General features: G+C 55.9%; 7 protein-coding genes across 7 annotated transcripts in view; 5 read left to right on the forward strand and 2 right to left on the reverse strand.

The window, feature by feature from the left end:
* Positions 1-1,664, reverse strand: part of TRAVEDRAFT_30434 (uncharacterized protein) — a 34,743-nt gene extending 33,079 nt beyond the window's left edge. The window contains exons 1-6 of the mRNA XM_008042750.1: positions 1,259-1,664; positions 1,131-1,197; positions 951-1,075; positions 827-898; positions 655-778; positions 313-601 (exon numbers count right to left, since the gene is read on the reverse strand). Coding sequence (XP_008040941.1) covers positions 313-601; positions 655-778; positions 827-898; positions 951-1,075; positions 1,131-1,197; positions 1,259-1,296 — 715 coding nt within the window. The 5' untranslated portion in view covers positions 1,297-1,664. The remainder of the gene's footprint in view (positions 1-312; positions 602-654; positions 779-826; positions 899-950; positions 1,076-1,130; positions 1,198-1,258) is intronic.
* Positions 1,665-1,985: 321 nt separating this feature from the next.
* On the reverse strand, positions 1,986-3,469 carry TRAVEDRAFT_30435 (transaldolase). The gene is made up of 6 exons (XM_008042751.1): positions 3,373-3,469; positions 3,144-3,307; positions 2,770-3,084; positions 2,573-2,716; positions 2,401-2,515; positions 1,986-2,342 (listed from the first exon to the last, which is right to left on the reverse strand). The coding sequence occupies exons 1-6, from the start codon at positions 3,440-3,442 to the stop codon at positions 2,170-2,172; spliced, it is 981 nt and encodes a 326-aa protein (XP_008040942.1). The 5' UTR covers positions 3,443-3,469; the 3' UTR covers positions 1,986-2,169.
* Positions 3,470-6,791: 3,322 nt separating this feature from the next.
* Positions 6,792-7,661, forward strand: TRAVEDRAFT_38891 (uncharacterized protein; the record flags this gene model as incomplete). The annotated part of the gene is made up of 3 exons (XM_008042831.1): positions 6,792-6,871; positions 6,925-7,494; positions 7,547-7,661. 3 exons carry the CDS (start codon positions 6,792-6,794, stop codon positions 7,659-7,661), a joined length of 765 nt encoding a protein of 254 aa, XP_008041022.1.
* Positions 7,662-8,500: 839 nt separating this feature from the next.
* On the forward strand, positions 8,501-12,598 carry TRAVEDRAFT_59939 (RNI-like protein; the record flags this gene model as incomplete). Its single annotated transcript, XM_008043198.1, has 12 exons — positions 8,501-8,941; positions 8,996-9,139; positions 9,192-9,311; positions 9,362-9,518; positions 9,569-10,194; positions 10,242-10,355; positions 10,411-10,479; positions 10,530-10,786; positions 10,836-11,648; positions 11,704-11,812; positions 11,869-12,224; positions 12,277-12,598. 11 exons carry the CDS (start codon positions 8,501-8,503, stop codon positions 12,220-12,222), a joined length of 3,204 nt encoding a protein of 1,067 aa, XP_008041389.1. The 3' UTR covers positions 12,223-12,224; positions 12,277-12,598.
* A 318-nt stretch (positions 12,599-12,916) lies between these two features.
* On the forward strand, positions 12,917-13,954 carry TRAVEDRAFT_130067 (AhpC-TSA-domain-containing protein; the record flags this gene model as incomplete). Its single annotated transcript, XM_008043199.1, has 6 exons — positions 12,917-13,111; positions 13,195-13,255; positions 13,319-13,459; positions 13,514-13,635; positions 13,699-13,853; positions 13,906-13,954. 6 exons carry the CDS (start codon positions 12,917-12,919, stop codon positions 13,952-13,954), a joined length of 723 nt encoding a protein of 240 aa, XP_008041390.1.
* A 1,340-nt stretch (positions 13,955-15,294) lies between these two features.
* On the forward strand, positions 15,295-17,045 carry TRAVEDRAFT_50170 (uncharacterized protein; the record flags this gene model as incomplete). Its single annotated transcript, XM_008042892.1, has 8 exons — positions 15,295-15,353; positions 15,423-15,457; positions 15,518-15,681; positions 16,095-16,180; positions 16,238-16,437; positions 16,503-16,518; positions 16,575-16,623; positions 16,680-17,045. The coding sequence occupies 8 exons, from the start codon at positions 15,295-15,297 to the stop codon at positions 17,043-17,045; spliced, it is 975 nt and encodes a 324-aa protein (XP_008041083.1).
* Positions 17,046-17,444: 399 nt separating this feature from the next.
* On the forward strand, positions 17,445-18,287 carry TRAVEDRAFT_84358 (WH1-domain-containing protein; the record flags this gene model as incomplete). Its single annotated transcript, XM_008043200.1, has 3 exons — positions 17,445-17,747; positions 17,803-17,890; positions 17,944-18,287. Coding segments are annotated over 3 exons (735 nt in total), but the record flags the coding sequence as incomplete, so codon positions are not given.
* Between the last annotated feature and the right edge of the window lie 356 nt (positions 18,288-18,643).

Raw genomic sequence — 18,643 nt, forward strand, 5'->3', positions numbered from 1 at the left:
TCGCGGAACTGGCGGAGGAGGAAGGTGTCGTCTACGGCCGTGCCGCTAGCGTCCGACTGAGCCTCCGATACGGATTCGGTGTCTTCGTGCTTGTGGTCCGCAAGCGAGAGGGGGTGGCCCATTATTTTCGCGAAACCGTTCAAAGCACCTAGGCGCGTCGCGATAATCTGCAGCGGCTCGAGCATGTCCTTGATATCGTCGCCATTCCACCTGCCCCAGCTGAACTCGAGATTGAGGAATTGTTTCTGGCCCATCACTGTCCAGCACGAGTCAGCTGTATCACTTGCGTCCAAACCCTTACGAGAGACTTACGTTGCTGGAGCTGCATGATCATCCCAGTGCGCGCCATGGCTGTTTTTGTGGCAAGGGGAGTGCCGGTGACGATGTCATGCGGGTCGGTTCGTAGCACCTCTTCCTGCATGGCCAGAATCCCTTGGAACTTGCCGAGGAGCTCCGCCGAAGACGCCAGGTAGGAATGGTTGAGCGTCTCCGGGAATGCGAAGGTGATGAACACCAGCGCAATCGCGATATAGCATGCAACGGAAGTCAACATGGAGTTGAGGAGGGTGTACTGTGCGACCGGGAAGAGCGGACCGAAGCTCTGTGAAGGACAAGAGTATAAGACAAAGTCACTATATGCTAGAGGTCACTCACGCAGAATATGTCAATAGCAATCGTGCCGAAGACGCTCATGATCGTGAGCTTCGGAGCGTACGCCCTGACAAGCGCGAATATGAAGCAGCCGAAGCCCATGAAGACTCCATATATAACCGTAGACCTGGTTGAGTATCAGCGGCTGCCCCAGCAGAGTAAATGCAAGGCCAACCTGGTGTCTAGGAAGTCTCCTCTGAAGATGGCGTTCTGGAACAGCGCGTCGGGGTTGGCAAGACCAGCAGCGCTAAGGGGAACGTCAGTACGCCAGAGGCTTTTCTCGGACGTAACACACACACCTTGTGGCCTCTTTCTGAAGTGTTGCCTTCACCAGTGTTTGATCTCTTACTGCGAGCGCGGCAGCCATACCGGCACATGATATCGCCCATCCTAGTGCGATACCTAATACCAAGGTCGTGACCGCCTACAAAGCGCGTCGGTTTAGTCCTTCTCTTCTAGCCAGATGTGTGAATACTCACGAAGATGAAGAGTTGCACGGGCATGTTCGGCGGTATCATGATGCTCAGCAGCAGCGCGAAGAACGCACTAGCATATACCCTCCTGTTCAGCCACCACATCTTGTCCACCGCTGCAAAAGCGCACTCACGTATTTCCCAAAGTCGCCAACGACTTGTTTGGCACCATGATCACGAAACACACCCACGAGGCCACCCAACACCTCAGCAGCAGCTTCCAGGACTTCCCCGAACGCAGGTTCTTCGACGCCCATGGCGGCAGCTTGTCCCAGAGGCTGCCATTCGGTGGTGGAGGAGCTGACGGTGATTCCTTCGTGGAGGGCCCGCCGTTAGGCCGCTTCTCCTCTACGGACATGCCTGGAGCGGTAGACGGCCGTGGCAGAGACTAGGGGGGTAGCGTGAATGAAGGGGGCGCGTTTTCAACCACCGATCGCGCGCGGGCTACAACTCGGGTGCGAACAGAAGGCCAGCGGCGGGTATGCTTGATAGATCCGGGCGGTTGAGCGGGTAAGTTCAGCTGTGCGTCTCAGGTGTGCTGAAACCTGAGCTGGTCGTCATGAAATGGTAGGCGTGAGGGGGAACAGAAGAGGGCGCGCGTACTCAAGCAGAGTGAGTGAGTGAGTGGGTGGGTGGTATTTTGCCAAGGAGAAGCCATGCATATGGTATATTGAGCGGGGAAATGTATAGAGGAGCGCTGCTGCAAGGAGCGGCTGCGTGCGTTCGCGTCGGTCACGGAGGCGCGGACACCTTCCCCGCCGGCGGCTACGCCCCGGTTAGCGTCATCGACATCATTATGGCCGGCCCCCGCACCTCCCGAGGGGACCATCGACAAAATTAAAAGCACCCATATCCCCTTCGAGTTTCAAAGGTTCGTACACATCCCATCTGGACCCAGCGAGGGCTGGTCTAGTATGGTGAGGCAAAATCTAGATGCTGGTGAATCCATGCTACGTTTTACACATGTACAGATTTCTTCTTCCTACTACCCCTCCCTGATGCCGAAACAACACACTCCGAGTCTCCCAGGAACAGCGCGCAACATTTAAGCCGAGAGCTTCTTGCGGAGGACGCTCTTGAGCGCCTCGCCGTCCTGCGCGAACTTGCGGATGCCCTCGTGGAGCTTGTCGTTCGCCATCTCGTCCTCGCAGAGTGCCCAGCGGAACTCGGCCTCGTTGTCGACGTACGTGACCTTGGGGATCTGCTCGCCCTTCAGAGCTATAGTTGAGGATATGTTAGTACCGTACGCGAGCAGCTTGTTTACGCAAGTACTGACCTGCGCTGGCGTCGAGCTTCTTGGGGACGGCGGAGGTGTCGTTCTTGAGCTCCTCAAGGAGGTTGGGGGAGATCGTGAGGAAGTCAACGCCCGCAAGAGCGGTGATCTCGCCGGTCTGTTCGAAAAGGGTCATCAGTTAGAAGCCCATATGAAGAGCAAGAGGCGCACGCACGTTCCGGAAAGAAGCACCCATGACGATCGTCTTGTAGTTGTGCTGCTTGTAGTAGTTGAAGATCTTCTTCACCGACTGGACACCGGGGTCCGCGTCGCCGACGTAGTCCTTTCCGGGCTTGTTCTTCTTGTACCAGTCGAGGATCTGTGCACATGTTCAGTATCCCACCGCTCAACCTCCGCGTGAAAGTCACGTACACGGCCGACGAAGGGTGAGATGAGCGTGACGCCCGCCTCGGCACACGCAACGGCTTGTCCGAAGCCGAACAGGAGCGTCAGGTTGCAGTGGATGCCGTCGTCGCGCTCGAGCTCGCGCGCAGCCTGGATACCCTCCCAGGTCGACGCGATCTTGATGAGGATGCGCTCCTTCTTGATGCCGAGCGACTCGTAGAGAGCAATGAGCTCCTTCGCCTTCGCCTTGGTCGCCTCCTTGTCGAAGGACAGGCGGGCGTCGACCTCGGTGGAGACACGGCCGGGGATGATCTTCAGGATCTCCTTGCCGAACTCGACAAGCTGGAAGTCACGGTCAGTCAAGAGTGAATACGATTGAGTGTGCGCGAGCGTGCACTTACGAGACGGTCCATGGCCGCATTGGTCTGGGTCTCAATGTCACCGCCCTTGGCCTTACCGGCTTCGATGGCAGCATCGATCAGGCGCTGGTAGGCGGGCTTGTTGGCAGCAGCGAGGATGAGCGACGGGTTGGTCGTCGCGTCCTGGGGCTTGTAGACATCGATAGCTAACGACGAGCAGTATCAGTCCCCGCGTGCAATCTAAGCGAGCAGACGCGCCAATCGCACTCACACTCGAAGTCACCGGAGTCGGAGACGACGACGGTGCCGGTCTGTTTGAGTGCGTCGAGTGCGGTGGTCATGGTGTGTGCGGTAGAGGTGGTGGTGGTTGCTGTCCAAAAGAACGGAGGCCGCCTGCGGGTAAAGTAGGTTGGGCCCGCGGCTGAGTGAGCTTGGGGTGTGATCTCATCGTGATCATGGGCGCCTAGGCGGACCGGCCGCCCGGAGTTGTCGGACGGTCGGAGCTCTGGCCAGGTTTACGCCGGTGGTGGTGCGAAGTGGCTGCTCCTCTTGTCGCACGCACGCCGCGACCACGATCGCCGTACTGTCAGCCCGTTGCAATTTGCTGCCGTGTTATGAGAGCACGCATGACGCTACGACGTATCCCGGCCGCGGTCATGCTCAACGATGATTCACCGTCGTGGATAAATGTTTCCCAACTCGACAGCGCCCTCAACCCAGGAGACAAACGGGACATAGATCCTGAGAGCGCTGGTAGGAGGCCGCCCTCGGAACCAACATACGCGGTGATGTGGACCCTACGACGGCTGCCGCCTTAAGTAACGGCTGACATACCGTGTACTACCGGCCGTACCATTGCCACGGCGCAGCGCCAAGTGTATCCCGATTCCCATTGTAGCCAGGGGTATGAAGGTGTCAGGGAACTAACAGGCGGGACCCCTGCCCAAACTGGTCGTCGGAAACACACGCATGGTATGCGTTCCATCTGCTCCAGGCTGACTCGAATTCGCGCCAGTACCAGCAGAGCTCGGATCTTCCAGCTGTGCACATACAAGTTTTCCATCTTCTGCCGATAGGCCGAATCGTACCGGCGAACGTGCGCGACAGCGGCCAACACTGCAGCGATAGACGTGAGCTTCCAGTAAGCTCACCCTTGGCATTCGTTTCCCCGAGCGTGGACGGATTGGATGCACCGAGATGACTGGGTGGGCAGACTGGAGGTCCTACGTGTGTAGTAGGGTTCGTCTTGAACGTCAGCGCCAACCGCGGAAGTTTCTACTTGGCCAAATTACATCCTCAATTCAGCAAGGAGGAATTCAGCTTTTTTCGGAGAAGTCAGCTTTTTCGGAGAAGTACGCACGATATGGTCAATTGCGGTACCTGTACACACATTAGTTGTGAGTAGTTCCGACACATTGAAAAGAAGTACTAGGATGTCTAAAGCACCTGATTCATTCACAGGTCGACTTGGAGGATGCGCATGCACGATCTGCGGATACTCAGTACTCACCACCTACCCACCACATTCCGAAACGAACCCTCGCAGTAGATTGAGCCCGTTTGTGGCAATTGTAGAAGCTTGAGTCAAAAGGCCTTCGGTCCTCCTTATGGGTGAATATGCGTATATGTAGGTGCCGAAAGCTCACCGGCATACAGAAACAGGTAGAGAGTGGCGTAGGTGATATAGGATGGTGCCTTGGACTGCCACCGCTAACATAAGTACCTCCTCAAAAGGGCTGCGACGCCCGTTCTGGAGACTCGTATGACTTGAAGATGAAGTTCACATCGAACATGGCTGCGCGGAACGTCTGTCGAACCCTTCTTTAAGCCGTCAGATGCAGCGTAACTGCCACGTCCACGTTCACCTGTACTCACCTATTGATTGACCAAGATGACACGTCAGCAGGTGCTGGCCCCATTGCAAGGGAGTTTCCGTGAGCGTACAAGGTTCACGCAAAGCCCGGTGTAATAGGCTCTGGTTGATGGCGAGTATTGGTCGTTAACCGCTGAGCACTTATCGGGTCCAGGACGAGGAAAGGATCTGAACCTTGAATTGCAGGTAGTACGCCGTGCATGAGTTCCGGATACTCCATAACTGAAAGAGACACCGTGACGTCGAAAGAGGCTCCGAAGAGAGCAATGGCTAGCGCGGTAGGGCGTTTGGACCTGCAGCGGTACCGAGAGGTTGAGCCTGACGTGAGCTTTCGGAATCACAGGGCTGCGTACGCCCATCGAATGCTACTTCAAGCCGTCAGATTCAACGTAACTGCCACGCCCACGTCTTGCACTCACCTACTGATTGACCGGGATCTCACAGGATGCCACGTCGGCAGATGCGGGGCCCATAGCAAGGAATTGTTCGCGGGCACACTGCGCAGGCGTATACAAGGTTCACGCAAACACCGATGTAAGTGGCTCGGGGACCACCTGCTGCGGGAATGATTGTTGTCAAGGTCGAAAACACCTGCGCACCGGATCAGGTCCTTGCGGAAGTTCATAGACAAGGACGTACTGACCGAGTAGAGTACAAGGGCGATCCATCAACAACAGGAGGACAGTGTACGCCGGTGTGATGAGAATAGCCCTCCAAGTCCCGGTGTTCAGCGAATAGCTTGCCGTCCGCGTCAGGAGCTATCCTTGGCTCCTCCGTGCTGGTCGGCCGAGTGCGGCGAACCGGTGATATCCAGAGGCGGTGAAGCCAACTCGTTCCTGCATCTTTCGCGACAGGAATAGGCCACGTTTTGAGCCACAGTTCGGAGCACTCCTTGCGACGATAACCATTCAGTGGGTGTGCATGCCTGTTCTTGCATCCGATGTCCGAGGTCTCCAGTGTTGAATCAGTGCACAGACCTATGTGCGACTGTCTCGCGACAACAGGTCACCGATCAGCCGTTATCAGCGTTACCGCTGACCTCAGCATGCCTGAAAACCGGAGCAAGGAAGACAGATTTGCAGGTAAGTAGTCCATCAGTTAGAAAGGCTTTCCAGTTATCTAGAAGGTCAACCTGTGTCGGAGGCAGTAGGTGGCAGTTCCAACAGGTTCAAACTTAGGTACCAAGGACGACACGTGGGAAGAGCGCTCTTCCCAATTCAGTTATTGCTGTGCTCATGCCTCGAGGCATCCTCCGCACCACTTCTTCAACCACACCGTCGACCACAGTACCACGCTCGCACGACAACTCGGAGGTCCCCGTTTCTCCGGGGACAATCATAACGTCATATAAAATGGCCTGTCACTACGTATATCCGGATGCTATGGTGCGTTCAAAATTCGCTCCGATGTTCACGCTGTCACGTTCTGTCTACTAGTGCCTCGAGTTTACCTTGGATCTGGAGGCTGTCCTAGCATGTCCTTTTGTGACTCAAGGCAGCTATCGGGACCGCCTCCTAATTGTTCGGGGAGACGTCAACTCCTCCATGATCTGGCCTCACTGACGTAGGAGGAGGGCCCTTGTAGGATGCCGCCCGTGAAACGTAAACGTACGCTCCGGGATCTATCACTCCGCCCCTGCGCGGGCGTTGATATTAGAGTCCGGCTGTTTGCACCTCGGAGCAAGCTGTTCCTTGCCGCTTATCACCGTCCCCTGTTGCGGCGACTCCCCGCGCACTCTCATCCTGGTACTGCGCCTGCACCTCTGCGCCCACGAATAAAGGATGGGTATCGACCGGCGAGTGTGTCCCTCAGCGACCATGTCCACCTCTGGCATTACCCTCTATGACGTCCGCTCTACGGTGCCTCAGCCATGGGCTCCGAATATCTGGCGTATACGGTGAGCAACATGTCCGACCAACGACGTTGTCAATGACTCTGACCGCTACGTAGATTTATCCTGAATTACAAACGCCTCCCCCACCGCACCGTCTGGCTCGACTTCCCCGAGGTCGAATCCACCCTCCGCACGATCGGTGCTCCTCCCTCCGCCCAAAAGTCCGACGGCCGCCCCGTCTACACCCTCCCCGTAATAGTCGACACACTCCGATCCCGGACCACGCCCGTCGTGCTCTCTAACGTCAACACGATTGCCGAGTACCTCGAGGCGACGTACCCTGCGCGCTCCATCTTCCCCGAAGGCTCGCGCGCCATGCAGGCACTCTTCGTGCACTACGTGCAGGAGATCTTCGCGCGTCCCCTCCTGCCGATCCTCGTTCCGCTCACGCACCAGCGGCTGCCAGAACGCAGCCAGGCGCACTTCAGGTGCGGGGCGCCCGCAGTTGCGCCGGGCGCGCACCTCGGCGGCGTGGCGGCGGCACAGCACGACCAGGCGTGGCTTGCCGTGAAGGAGCAGTTCAACTTCCTCGCGTCTGTGCTGGACAAAAATCATTCCGACCGCAACGGCGTTGTCGCCATGGGGCAAGATATCACCTATGCCGATTTCGCGCTGTGCGCCGTGCTGTAAGTGTCTGTTCGGGCTGCACGGAGATGATGGACTGAAACCCATGGACAGGATCTGGATAGAGAAGGTCTCCCCGCATGATTGCTGGGCAAGAATACGCGAGTGGAACGGAGGAAGATGGGCGCGGCTGTACAGCCAGTGCCGCGAGTATATGGATGTGTGCTAAGTCTCCTACCCTATCGAGTCCCTAATTTCTTGTAGCCTATTCTTCCCCCCTACAGCAAACCGGTATCGTAGCATCTCTTGTTATTATTTATAACTTCTTGTAGTCCCACAAAATATCGATGTATTAGAAGTAATATCAAACGTCGCGGGCTTTCCCTCGATGAACGAGCAAGGTGGTGTCTCATGTGCGACGGAACACAAGTCCGCTTATCGTCCATAGCGCACAGCTGCCTATCGAGGCATTGAGTGGATTAGCTATATATGATGTTGTTGAACATGTATCCATAGCGAGCTATCGCCTCATGAAGATACCGTACATGTTGGGGCCGGTGCAGAAGTTCCCGGGTCGGTTCAAGTTAATTTGACCTGTGCTACTTCTCTTGAATCTACGCGCATTTTCAGCGGTCAAACAGTGTGATTATAGCAACCGGTTTGGTGAGTGCTAGCAAGGTTCACCGAGCGCAGTGGCTGTAGTCCAAACATCGGCGCAAGTACGTGCCCGGCGAAAGGCAGCGTCTGCAAACAGCCAGGGGTGTTAAGGTTTGCTGTTCCAGCGCCCACGTGGCCCCCGACACGTCGGGCCGCTCTAAAAGCGCGCTAACAAGCGCTAACAGGGGTAATCGAAGGATTACTGAAGTACTGCTTAACTCAACCAGCTTACTCTGCTACAACACCTTTGTTACTGAGATCTAGCCGACTACAACTCTGGTACTTACAACTGCTAGATCTCTTGGCGGATTGGCTCAAGGGCGGCAACGCTGCCCGGAACCCTGGCCATCGTCCCGTGAAGCGAGTCTCGCGCGATCTCCCCAACCTCCACCACCCGTTTGACATGCAGCGATGTTGTCGCCCTCAGCATCGTCGTCCGCAGTGACCATTCCGACCCCGGGCAAGTCTATCTTGAAGCGCCCTCCTCCCCCGCAACCCTCTTTCTTCGCGCGCATCTCCAAGATCCTGCCAACCCAGAGCCAGCAACCTGATGCTGCCAAGGATGAAGCCAGCACGCTTAAGCGTGCACATTTCATCCTCCCAGAGATGACCATGATATACCCTATCATGTCGACCAACCCACCCTCTACGCCGTCGTTAAAGGAGGAGAAACGGTCCATTGAAGAGCGCGAGGCTGAGCGAAGACGGCGCGTGGTCAGAGGCACCCCGACCAACCCCGAGTCGAGCGCGGAAGATGACTGGTGGAGCATGGACAAGGTCGAAGCGTTCTACCGCGAGTGCTGCACGGGACGAGAAGAAGTGCCCGACCCCGCCATCTCAGCGGCGTTCAAGGTACGTTTCTTGATGGCTGCTCGCGGTGGCTACATCACGGATCTATTTGTTTAGCGTGCTGCGAATGCTACCCCGCGAACAGTAGACCTCTCAGGTATACAGCTCAACCTCGGTTCCGCGTCGGTTCTATCCGACGTGTTCACAATCGAGTGGGGTCTCCGTAAATTGGTCTTCAAGGAGTGTGACCTGGACGAGATAGTGAGTTCACGGCCGCGGACCAGATTATGTTCATGCATTGACTGTTTACAAGATCTTGAAACCATTGCTACATGCGCTGCTTATTCCAGGCACGCTCACGTTCTTGTCAGTCTCCTCCAATAGACGGTTAAAGGCCACGGCCTTCCGTCTAATCGGTGCGTACGTAACGAAGGTGAGTTCTCGTGCTTGCATTATTTAGAGCACACATAATCCCCCTCGTAGGCGAGAAGTCTGCAGTTTCTGGACTTGGCTCAGAACGCGTTGGACAAGAAGGCCATCGAGTATATTGCAGCAGCGCTACCTGCAGCGCCCACACCTGGGTTAGTCTCTCTACGGCTGGATGATTGTTCGCTTAAACCGCAAGCACTCGATGCGCTGGGTGTGTACTTCCCGTTATTTTTAGTCGAGACAGCACTTACCCTACTGTAGCGCACGCTGTACGGGTGTCCTCCCTGAGGAACATCTCACTACGGCATAATCGTATAAGCGCAACGGGTGCTGTGGCGATCGCCCTCATGATTAAGGACTACCCTGACCGCCTCCCTGCTACCTCCACTGACGGGTCATCCGTCCCGAGCTCCCCTGTGACGTCTCTCTCGAGTCTCGCTTCGCTCACGCCTCCTGCTACGCCATCATCTCCGTCTCAGCCGCTCCCCTCGCTCAACGGCAGTGGTGCTACTCTAGCACCACCCACGAGGGCAGGACCCGTCCTTCCCCCACCTCGACACCCCGCAACTCTACCACAAACGACCTACACGCCATATATACCCCGTGCCCGACGCGTACCAGGTGTGCCTACGCCTAGCAACACGAACCCGCTGTCTCCTTCTGGACGCCCGGTGCCCATAATAACCTCATCTGCTCAGGGCGGTGTGACCGCTCGCCTACCGCCCCCACCAGCACATCCATCTCAGTCCAACGGGCACGCACGGGGGACTGAGACGCCCATCAAGCACGGACCGAGTGCTGCCTTGTTAGAGCAAGTTAGGGCGCTGGACAATCTGCCTCGATTGGGTGCGCTCCGAACGCTGGACCTGAAAGGGAACGACATCCGGGTAAGTATCATTTGTGAGATGATCGCTCGTATCTGACTTTTCGCTAGAACGGGATTACTTATATCGCTCAAGTCCTCAAGCGGAATCGAACGCTGAAAGTGCTCAATCTTAGCGAGAACAAGCTCGATGTTCTGGGTCTTGTTTCAATTGCGGAGGCCTTGGTGGGTGCTGTCTGAATGTTGACGTCGAAACCAGTTTAAACGACCCGTAACGCAGAAATACAACTCGTGTCTAGAAACACTCGACTTGAGCAAGAATCCTTGCTGCGGTCCTGGATTGGAGGGGGTAAGCCAATAGGATAGGCTCTTAGGCTTTCGACGCTTACACTTGAACAGATACAATCATTGAGGACGGCGTTCACGCTAAACGCTGCTTTGAAACGGCTGTTCCTTTCGTCGACTGGCATGACCTCCGCGGGCGCTATCGCGCTGGCCGAGTTCCTACCAGAATCCGCCTCCCTGCTCCACTTGGACCTCACGATGAACAACCTCGACCTTGCCGGCGTCATGGCATTGAGCTCTGGGCTCAAGCAGAATCACGTCATGCGGTGTATGGACCTCAACATTCCTCCAACGGACGAGGAGATGGCAAGGTGAGCAGATAGGAGGAAGAGGCCAGATACAGTGACTCATTCAAAACAGAATGTGTCGCGATATTCTCGAGACGTGCATACGCAACACGGAGGAAGCCGAGCGGGCAAGCTTGGGCGATGCCGCTAGCGTCCAGAGCGGACGCGGGGAAGCCAAGGGCGTGTGGGGCATGATCGAGCAGAGCGAGCTTGCGAAATCCATCCGGGAGGACGACAAGAAAAAGGTCGATGAGCAAATTGACATTTTGCCTTCTCTGTCCCGGGCCCCGACTGACATCCTTTCCGCGGCGCAGACCGAGTCCGATGTCGTGCTCCAGGCTCGTTCCCGGAAGAGCGAGCTCGAAGCTCTGCTCGCCCAGTCATCTGGCTCGTCGTCGCCAGCCCGCCCTACGCTCGACCCGAACTCCGAGATGGTGAAGTCTACGCGGGAACTTATAAAGTCTGTCGTGGCCTTGATCGAGAGGACCTCGGATCCGTCGCAACTGGAGATGTTGCTGGCTCTCAACGACGACTTGATGATGCTCCTCGGCCGGTTGGAACCCAGGCCAGAGCCTCTCAAGATTCAAGGCCTCGGGATCCTCTTAGGGAATGGTGATGCGATGGGCAACGGGCACTCTGAGGTTATCGCGACCAATGGTTCCGCGTCGCTCGAGGATGCTGAGGCTGACGATGATGACGATGATGACGAGCCGATCACTCCTCGAGTGGACAAGGGCAAGGGTCGCGCGGAACCCGAACCGGAGCCGCAAGAGAGTGTCCTCAGCCCGACGTTCCTGATCACGGAATCTGACGATGAGGATGGCGAAGCGGTTGCTCGGAGCCCGGAGTCAGACGTGATCGAGGATGTTGTGTCTCCTGTAGACCTGTGAGTACCCTCCGTACGTTTTTCTGCAGAGAAGTAGTATGCTAACTATCGGCAGCTCGAGGCGACTCGTGGAAGAGGAGGGAGAGGTATTCAGGAAGGGTGCGGTACTTCTTGGACCCGAAGAAATGGAGGGCGAGTATGACGGCGAAGAGTTGCGCAAGGAGGTTCGTATGGATTCTTCTTCCCATCTAAACATAAATTAACCCCGTCAATAACTCAGCTTCTTGAAGCAATGGTAGAGCGACCTCCACCCCGTCTGGTGGACGAGTACGGCTCGGACAGCATTCCATCTGAACGCGAACGTGCATCCCCTGTCGCCACTTCACCATCAGAACCACAGAAGCTACCTCCACGTCCTTACATCCGTCGCTCCCGCTCGTCAAGTTCCGCAGTGTCCGTCGATACCCAGAACGTCTCGTCCCCGATCGAACGGTCGCTGAGCGGTGGCCTTACCCCTACCTCTGCGACTGCGAGCCCCATATCTCCGTCGACAAGACCGTCTATCCTCTCGCGGAGTTCATCTTCTAGCTCGATGAGGGAAACAGCCGAACCTGTGTCGGGTGCAGCTTCGTGATGGTATGTCTTAGCAAAATCTCCTCGTTACAGTATACTTATCAGGAGAACATAGATTGTACACGTTAGCTTGTGCGACCCTCAAGGGGTTCGCTATTCTGGTTTCTGTATTTACACTACCGTGGATATCCCTCCCTCAACTTTACCCCATCGCTCTGATCATCTCATCCGCTGTCCTCCTGACACTCTTGCATACGTCCACCCAGTTCGCTCCTTCGTTCAGCGACGCATGATGCATGACAACCTACCAGTACTATAGAGAGCACTAGTCCAGCAATAGCACCGTCGTATCGATCTCTATCTCAGGTTTACCAGCATTGCGGCACATTCGTGTCCTGTGTAGTTATTAATCTTAACTATAGCTCCGATCTGAGCAGATTTTGCCCTGGCAGCAGTTCGATTTGTGTACCCTCATGTACTGCACTTACAGGCGCGCTCGTTCGGTGAGCGCCGTGTCGACTTATTTCCCTCGAGCCTCCACCACGGAGCCGGGGCTCGGATCCAGGGGTGCGCAGACCCGCAGAGCTTGTCTAGATGTCGCTCCGTCTGCGGGACGATGGCGTGAGCGTGTGTCACCGGCTTTCAGGAAGCGCAAGAGGCGGCACGCTAGCCCCAGCTGGTCACGTATATAATCAGCGGGCTTGGACCAGGACGGTACCCAGGCTCCCCCCGCCTTTCTTCGCAGTTCCCCCACCATGGCCCCGCGTGCGAAAGCTTCCTCGGAGACCGTCGAGCCCGCCAGGAGGTCGACGCGGATCTCTGCTCAGCCCAAGGTCGAAGCCGTGAAGGAGATTGTCAAGAAGGCTGTGACGAAGGCGACTAGCAAGAAGAGGGCAGCCGACGCGGAGGGTGCGAACGATGGGGGCGACGCGGCACCCACCGTGAAGAAGGTGCGATATTCTTGTTCGCTCTGTCTATATGTACTGGCTAACCAAGAAATGTATGCTTGCTTGTTTCCGTTCCATGTCCGTAGAGCAAAGCTGAAAATCCGGCGTCGGAGGAGTCGGGGGACGCACTCAACGATAAGGCCGAAGGTGAGCGCAGGAACGATTATTGAGGTACGGGGAATCATGCTGATCGATCTCTTGACGTAGCAGCACCAGCTCTGTCGTCTATTGACATTGGAGACTCACTCCCGTCGTATACGCTCAAGAGTGAGAAGGACGAGGATGTCAACGTGGCGGCACTAGCGGCTGAGAAGGGCGTCATATTTTTCCTAGTGCCCAAAGCCGATACCCGTGAGTGCGCGTGTTGAACGGAGAGCGAACATGCTCTGAGAGATATACATGCAGCGGGTTGCACCACGCAAGCTTGCGGATTCCGGGATATCTATCCCGATTTCACGGCGCTTGGCTTCGATGTCTACTGCCTCAGCGCAGACAAGCCGTCTGCTCAGGCCAAATGGCAAACTAAGGTTTGTTCTCCAGTATACACTCCGTCGGCCGGAACGAAGTGAAAAACTGAAATATCGCTCTAGAAAGAGCTCCCTTATCCACTACTCTCAGACCCGAAGCGTGTGCTTATCACAGCGCTGGGTGCCGGAGAAGGGGGCAAGACGAAGCGGAGCCACTTCATTTTTGCGAAGGGCGGGAAACTTGTCGACAAGAAGGTCCCGGTGAAGCCTGCCGACAGGTGAGTGCCCAGATTTACTTCCAGCTTTTCGCCGCTCAATATTCGACCCTAGCCCTAAGCTTGCGTTGGAATTCGTCAAGTTGAGCGCGGCGGAGACCTAGCGATACACTATCCCCTTCACCTCGTCGCTCGATGGAACTCTTTGTGACTTGCTCTGTGCGCTTTCGCTTTCCTTGTTGTAACGCAACTTGTTATACTCGGCTGGAACAACCTCTATGGATGCCTCCCGTAAAACATCTTGACCAACGCGAAGCTGTCCGATGCAGAGAACCTCCGGGATTTAATCGCTGGTGTTACTTTCTTGCATGCGACATCCCGGCCGCTACGCTTTGTGTCGACTCCTTTGACTGATCGACCGGCTACCTCTAGTACGACATGCAGACTCCTAAGGCAAAGCTTCTAGGACTAGAGCACGGTATGTGTGTAACGCAATTTAGCGGTTGTCTACTGACGCACACCGTTAAGATTCATGTTTCGCGTTCATCACTCGCAAGGTTCCGGCACATGTATACTTCCGGTGTAACGATGTCCGGTCTTCTGTACAGGGGCACATCTCAGGAAACTAGAAGACCCATCCATTCACGGTCTGTTTCAGACCGATTCTTGCGGATGGCATACGTCGGTCAAATATGGAGTTCGACGCCGACTACGGAATAAGGGCAGGGGAGCGAAAGCTCTGGATAATCCGCTGTCGCTGCGGGTGCGTGAGGCTATGTCTACAGTGAGCGTCTGCGCGACGATGCACGAGCACTATAACAGTATACTCACATCAACAGAATTGTTGATGCCGCGGAGCGCGTGGAGCCGAAGCTACTTCAAGCTTGGCCCCGGCAAGTCAATCGCATGACTGCCATTGGGTGCTCATATATGTCAACCTCCAACTGGTTTCCAAATACGACGTGCGTATAGATCTTGAGTCAAATCCCCCTGTACCATGACGGGGTTGGCGGGACAACTTGAAGTCAGCACGGCTCGCACATCGTCCGTCTAGGCATCCTCGCGTAAGGGATGTCTGTTGCGACTGCTCCCTATGCATGGTATACCACTTGTCGTGTCACAGCATGTGTTGGTGCGCAGCGTGCGGCCACTGGTCGCGGGGCTGCGCACTGATTCAGGGTGACATGTACACGATGTCGAAGCGGAGTAGCGGAAATGAGCCTGCGCTACGCCACGATGCTTTCGCACTTTCTGTTTCCTTTCAAGGCGACATAAGTGAGCCCGGAGGTATGATGGCGGAGGATCCGAGCCCGGCGTGGTCATAGTTCAATCCAAATAGCGGTGTACTTGTGAGTACTGCACACCTACATAAAAGGCTTTGGGCCACTAATGGGTTCCGGTAATCGCTCATGTGTGCAGAACTCCTGTACAAGTCTACAGCGGCCCCTCAGCTGTTCTCCGCTTGTCCAAGACGTTCGCAACATCCATCTCAAGACTAACGAACATGAGCCCCGCGGTTAATGCCACGCAGACCGTCGGCGTAGTCACTATCCAGAGTCTCAAGTGAGTTTCAGCCGTTGTACTCGGCATCAGACATAGTTGATGTCAAATCGCTCTTTTCTGTTTCTTCAGTGCCGCAGTCAAATATTGCACCACCGCTGCCTCTGGTGTGTTCGGATTGCCTGCTTCCATGTCCGTGTGCGTGACTGACTTCGTGTTTCATGCAGCTCTCCTCATATGGCACCACCTCCTTACGTTCGACAGAGAGGTGGCTTTCTTCTGGAAGCGAAAATTCTCCGGCGCATCTGGCCTTTTCTTCGCGAATCGCTACCTCATCCTCGTCTACTCCATATATAATCTGCTATGGGAGCCTTTGAAGGCTTCCAATGTAGTAAGCTCTGCTAGTTTAATGCACGCATTATTTCCCATGCTAACGAAATATGTATATATGAAGGGGTAAGTGTCTTGTTTCGCCAACAGGCGTGCATCGACGCAGTCGATTGCAGTCGATAACCATGGACATAACATAGATGCACTGCCGACACGGCCACGCAACTGGGTGTATATACCTTGCAATATCTCATATGGACAGGTGAGTAGTCAAATCAAATACTGTAGGGCCATTTTTCAACTACTGACTTCGGGCCGCGGCACAGCGTTCTCCTGTCTCCGAGTATATGCACTACGAAATCAGTGGGCTTGGGCGGTCCTCGTGCTTCTTCTCTCGCTCGTTCCAGCTGCCATGTACACGGTGAGATTCGCACACGCGCTTGGTATACTTCATATTGAGATGATTCCCGACAGGCTCAATTCCGTTTCGGGGACAGCACGCTCGTTCCGTTCGTAGGCTGTACGACAGAGAGTGCCGCTCCTGTGCCATCACATCTCAGGTGTGTAGCTTATGTCGTCCCTATCATACCTTGTGGTAGTTGACTGACAAGTCGTAGCTGTCAGTGCCGTGCGCCCAACATCCACTATCGATACAAAATTGACGGCCTTCGTACCACAGTGTCCATCGTCGCTCGCGTATCCGTTATTGTCGCAGACGTCATCGTAATGGCACTCACCTGGGCCACCACCCATCGTCACCAAAGCGTCCATGTCCTTGGCGTGGCGAAGACACTCTCGAGTGTCATGTATAGGAACGGTGAGTATGCATACGTACCTCATAGACTACTATTAATGAGCTGTGGACTCACATCATGTTCAAAGGGGCGATGTACTTCATGTACGTCAAGGAGCACTTGCCAGGTTTAGGATGATACTCAAATATCACACGACTAGTGTCCTCACGATCATAAATGTGCTCTATCTGGTCTCTTACTCTCTTGCGGTGCGCACACATTTGTCATCGTCCACCCAGTTCGTCTGACGCGATGATGGCCGCAGCTCACCGCGGGTGCGACGGCTAGTGGCGTCCGCGCATCTTTCTTTTATAGCGTCATCAACGACACCTTCACCAGACTGACAGCCATTCTCATGACACACTTTCTCCTCGACCTACAAGAGGCAGCGAATGCCTATACCCATCCTTCCGGTGACTCGCAGCTCAGCTCACGTAGTATCCTCCAGTTTGCACGCGCGGACGTCGATCATTGGATACGGGAACTCCGGACGCTTCCACCCATCGATTTCACGGACGATGATACAGAACAGTATTATGGGGGGAGCTCATGGGCGATCGACAGTCTACAACCAAGAGACATCGAATGTCCTGGGCAGCAGGAGATAGAGGAGGTGGGAAATCGGCCCTAGAAGAACTTGAACGCCAGTCACGGTCTACTGGATATTTCTTCTCTTCCGACACATTTATTTAATGAGCTTCTACACATCCCCAGCAGGGCCCTCATAGCCTGTGCGCAGCGCGGTACATACATAGGATGTCCATAAAGCCACACAGTGGCTCGCAGTAAGTGAGCGAATGTAGGATCCGGGCCGAGTTTGTGTTCAATTGTGCCGCGCGCCAATTTGCCCGAAACTGATAACGTCGCTTACGGGGGACTTACCGCGTCATTTCGGAGTCGATCTGACATTCGGACACATCTTGTCCTGTGCACCTCACTGGCACAGACGGCGCGCAACTGCGCTCCGTAGCACTCATCCCTCTCGTCACTGCCAGCAGTGCACCTCACTCACTATACGCGTCTACACTGAATGCCCGCTCAATCTACGCTCTCGAACGAGGAGAAGACCAAGGTGAAGGCCGCGGTCAACGCGCCCGCCAACAAGATCTTCACCGCCGCGCTCGCTCGCATATACTATGCCTACCCCAAGCCGGACGAATGGTCTTACACGGGCCTGCAGGGGGCTATCGCGTTCGTCAGGGATACCCAGGGTGTCCTGAACCTCAAGCTGGTGGACCTGGCGGGGACGCGGGGCATCATCTGGGAGCATGAGCTGTATGAGGGTTTCGAGTACTACTCGGACCGCCCCTATTTCCACTCGTTTTCTGGTGATGTACGTGGCTATGTTGGTAGACGGCGGCGATTTGCTTACCCTGGACGTTTGGCAGGATTGCATGATTGGCTTTGTCTTCGCTGACGAAGGCGAGGCGAAGGCTTTCCACAAGAAGGTGACCTCCAAGAAGGTTGGCAATGGTAGTGCGTGGCTATAGCTATAGGTACCGCACGCCGTGTGCTAACACTTTATCCAGGCAAAGCAAAGTCTGGGTCTACGAAGAAGAAAGCTGCGAAGTCGAGCAAGGGTGGCAAGATCGACAAGGCGATGATCTCAGGCCCAGCGGCGGGCTCCTTCAAGCATGTCGCGCACATGGGATACGACGCAGACACAGGATTCACCTCAACGAATGTCGACCCATCGTGGGAGGCGTTCTTGGGCAACCTAGAGGGCCAGGGCGTATCGCGCGAGGTTCTCATGCAAAACATGGACTTCATCAAGGACTTCGTGAGAGACGCGCAGAAGGCTGAGGCGAAACCGGCTGCAGGAGCAAACTCTGGCGTGAAGAAGAAGCCGCCACCTCCGCCGGTGCGCCCTCGCGGCTCGCATATTCCGCCCGAGTTTGGCAACAAGCCACCGTCTCCCCCTCCTGCTCCTCCTTCGCGTCCTTCGCGCAATCCTCCCCCTGCTGCCGCTGCACCACCTCCGCCTCCGGCACCTCCACCTGCACGCGCAGCGCCTGCGCCCTCTCCGTCCCCAGCACCTCCGCCCACGCGACAAGCTGTTGCGCCTCCGCCTCCGCCGGCACCCCAACAGGCTTCGAACCCACCTCCGCCCCCGCGACCGCCAGGCCGTCCTCCGCCCCCTTCGGGAGGTGCTCCGCCTCCCCCGCCTCCACCACCAGGTCCCTCGAGTGCGGGACCGCCTCCGCCTCCTCCCCCGCCCCCGCCCCCACC

This window comes from Trametes versicolor, assembly GCF_000271585.1.
Source record: "Trametes versicolor FP-101664 SS1 unplaced genomic scaffold TRAVEscaffold_9, whole genome shotgun sequence".
Classification (NCBI taxonomy): Eukaryota; Fungi; Basidiomycota; class Agaricomycetes; order Polyporales; family Polyporaceae; genus Trametes; species Trametes versicolor.

Bases quoted from the DNA above. Each gene is read 5' to 3' on its own strand.
- TRAVEDRAFT_30435 (XM_008042751.1), bottom strand. From the start codon at position 3,442: ATGACCACCGCACTCGACGCACTCAAACAGACCGGCACCGTCGTCGTC. The intron at 3,085-3,143 runs GTAAGTGCACGC...CGTGACTTCCAG, and splicing joins ATGCGGCCATGGACCGTCTC to CTTGTCGAGTTCGGCAAGGA. The intron at 2,717-2,769 runs GTACGTGACTTT...ACATGTGCACAG, and splicing joins TCTCACCCTTCGTCGGCCGT to ATCCTCGACTGGTACAAGAA.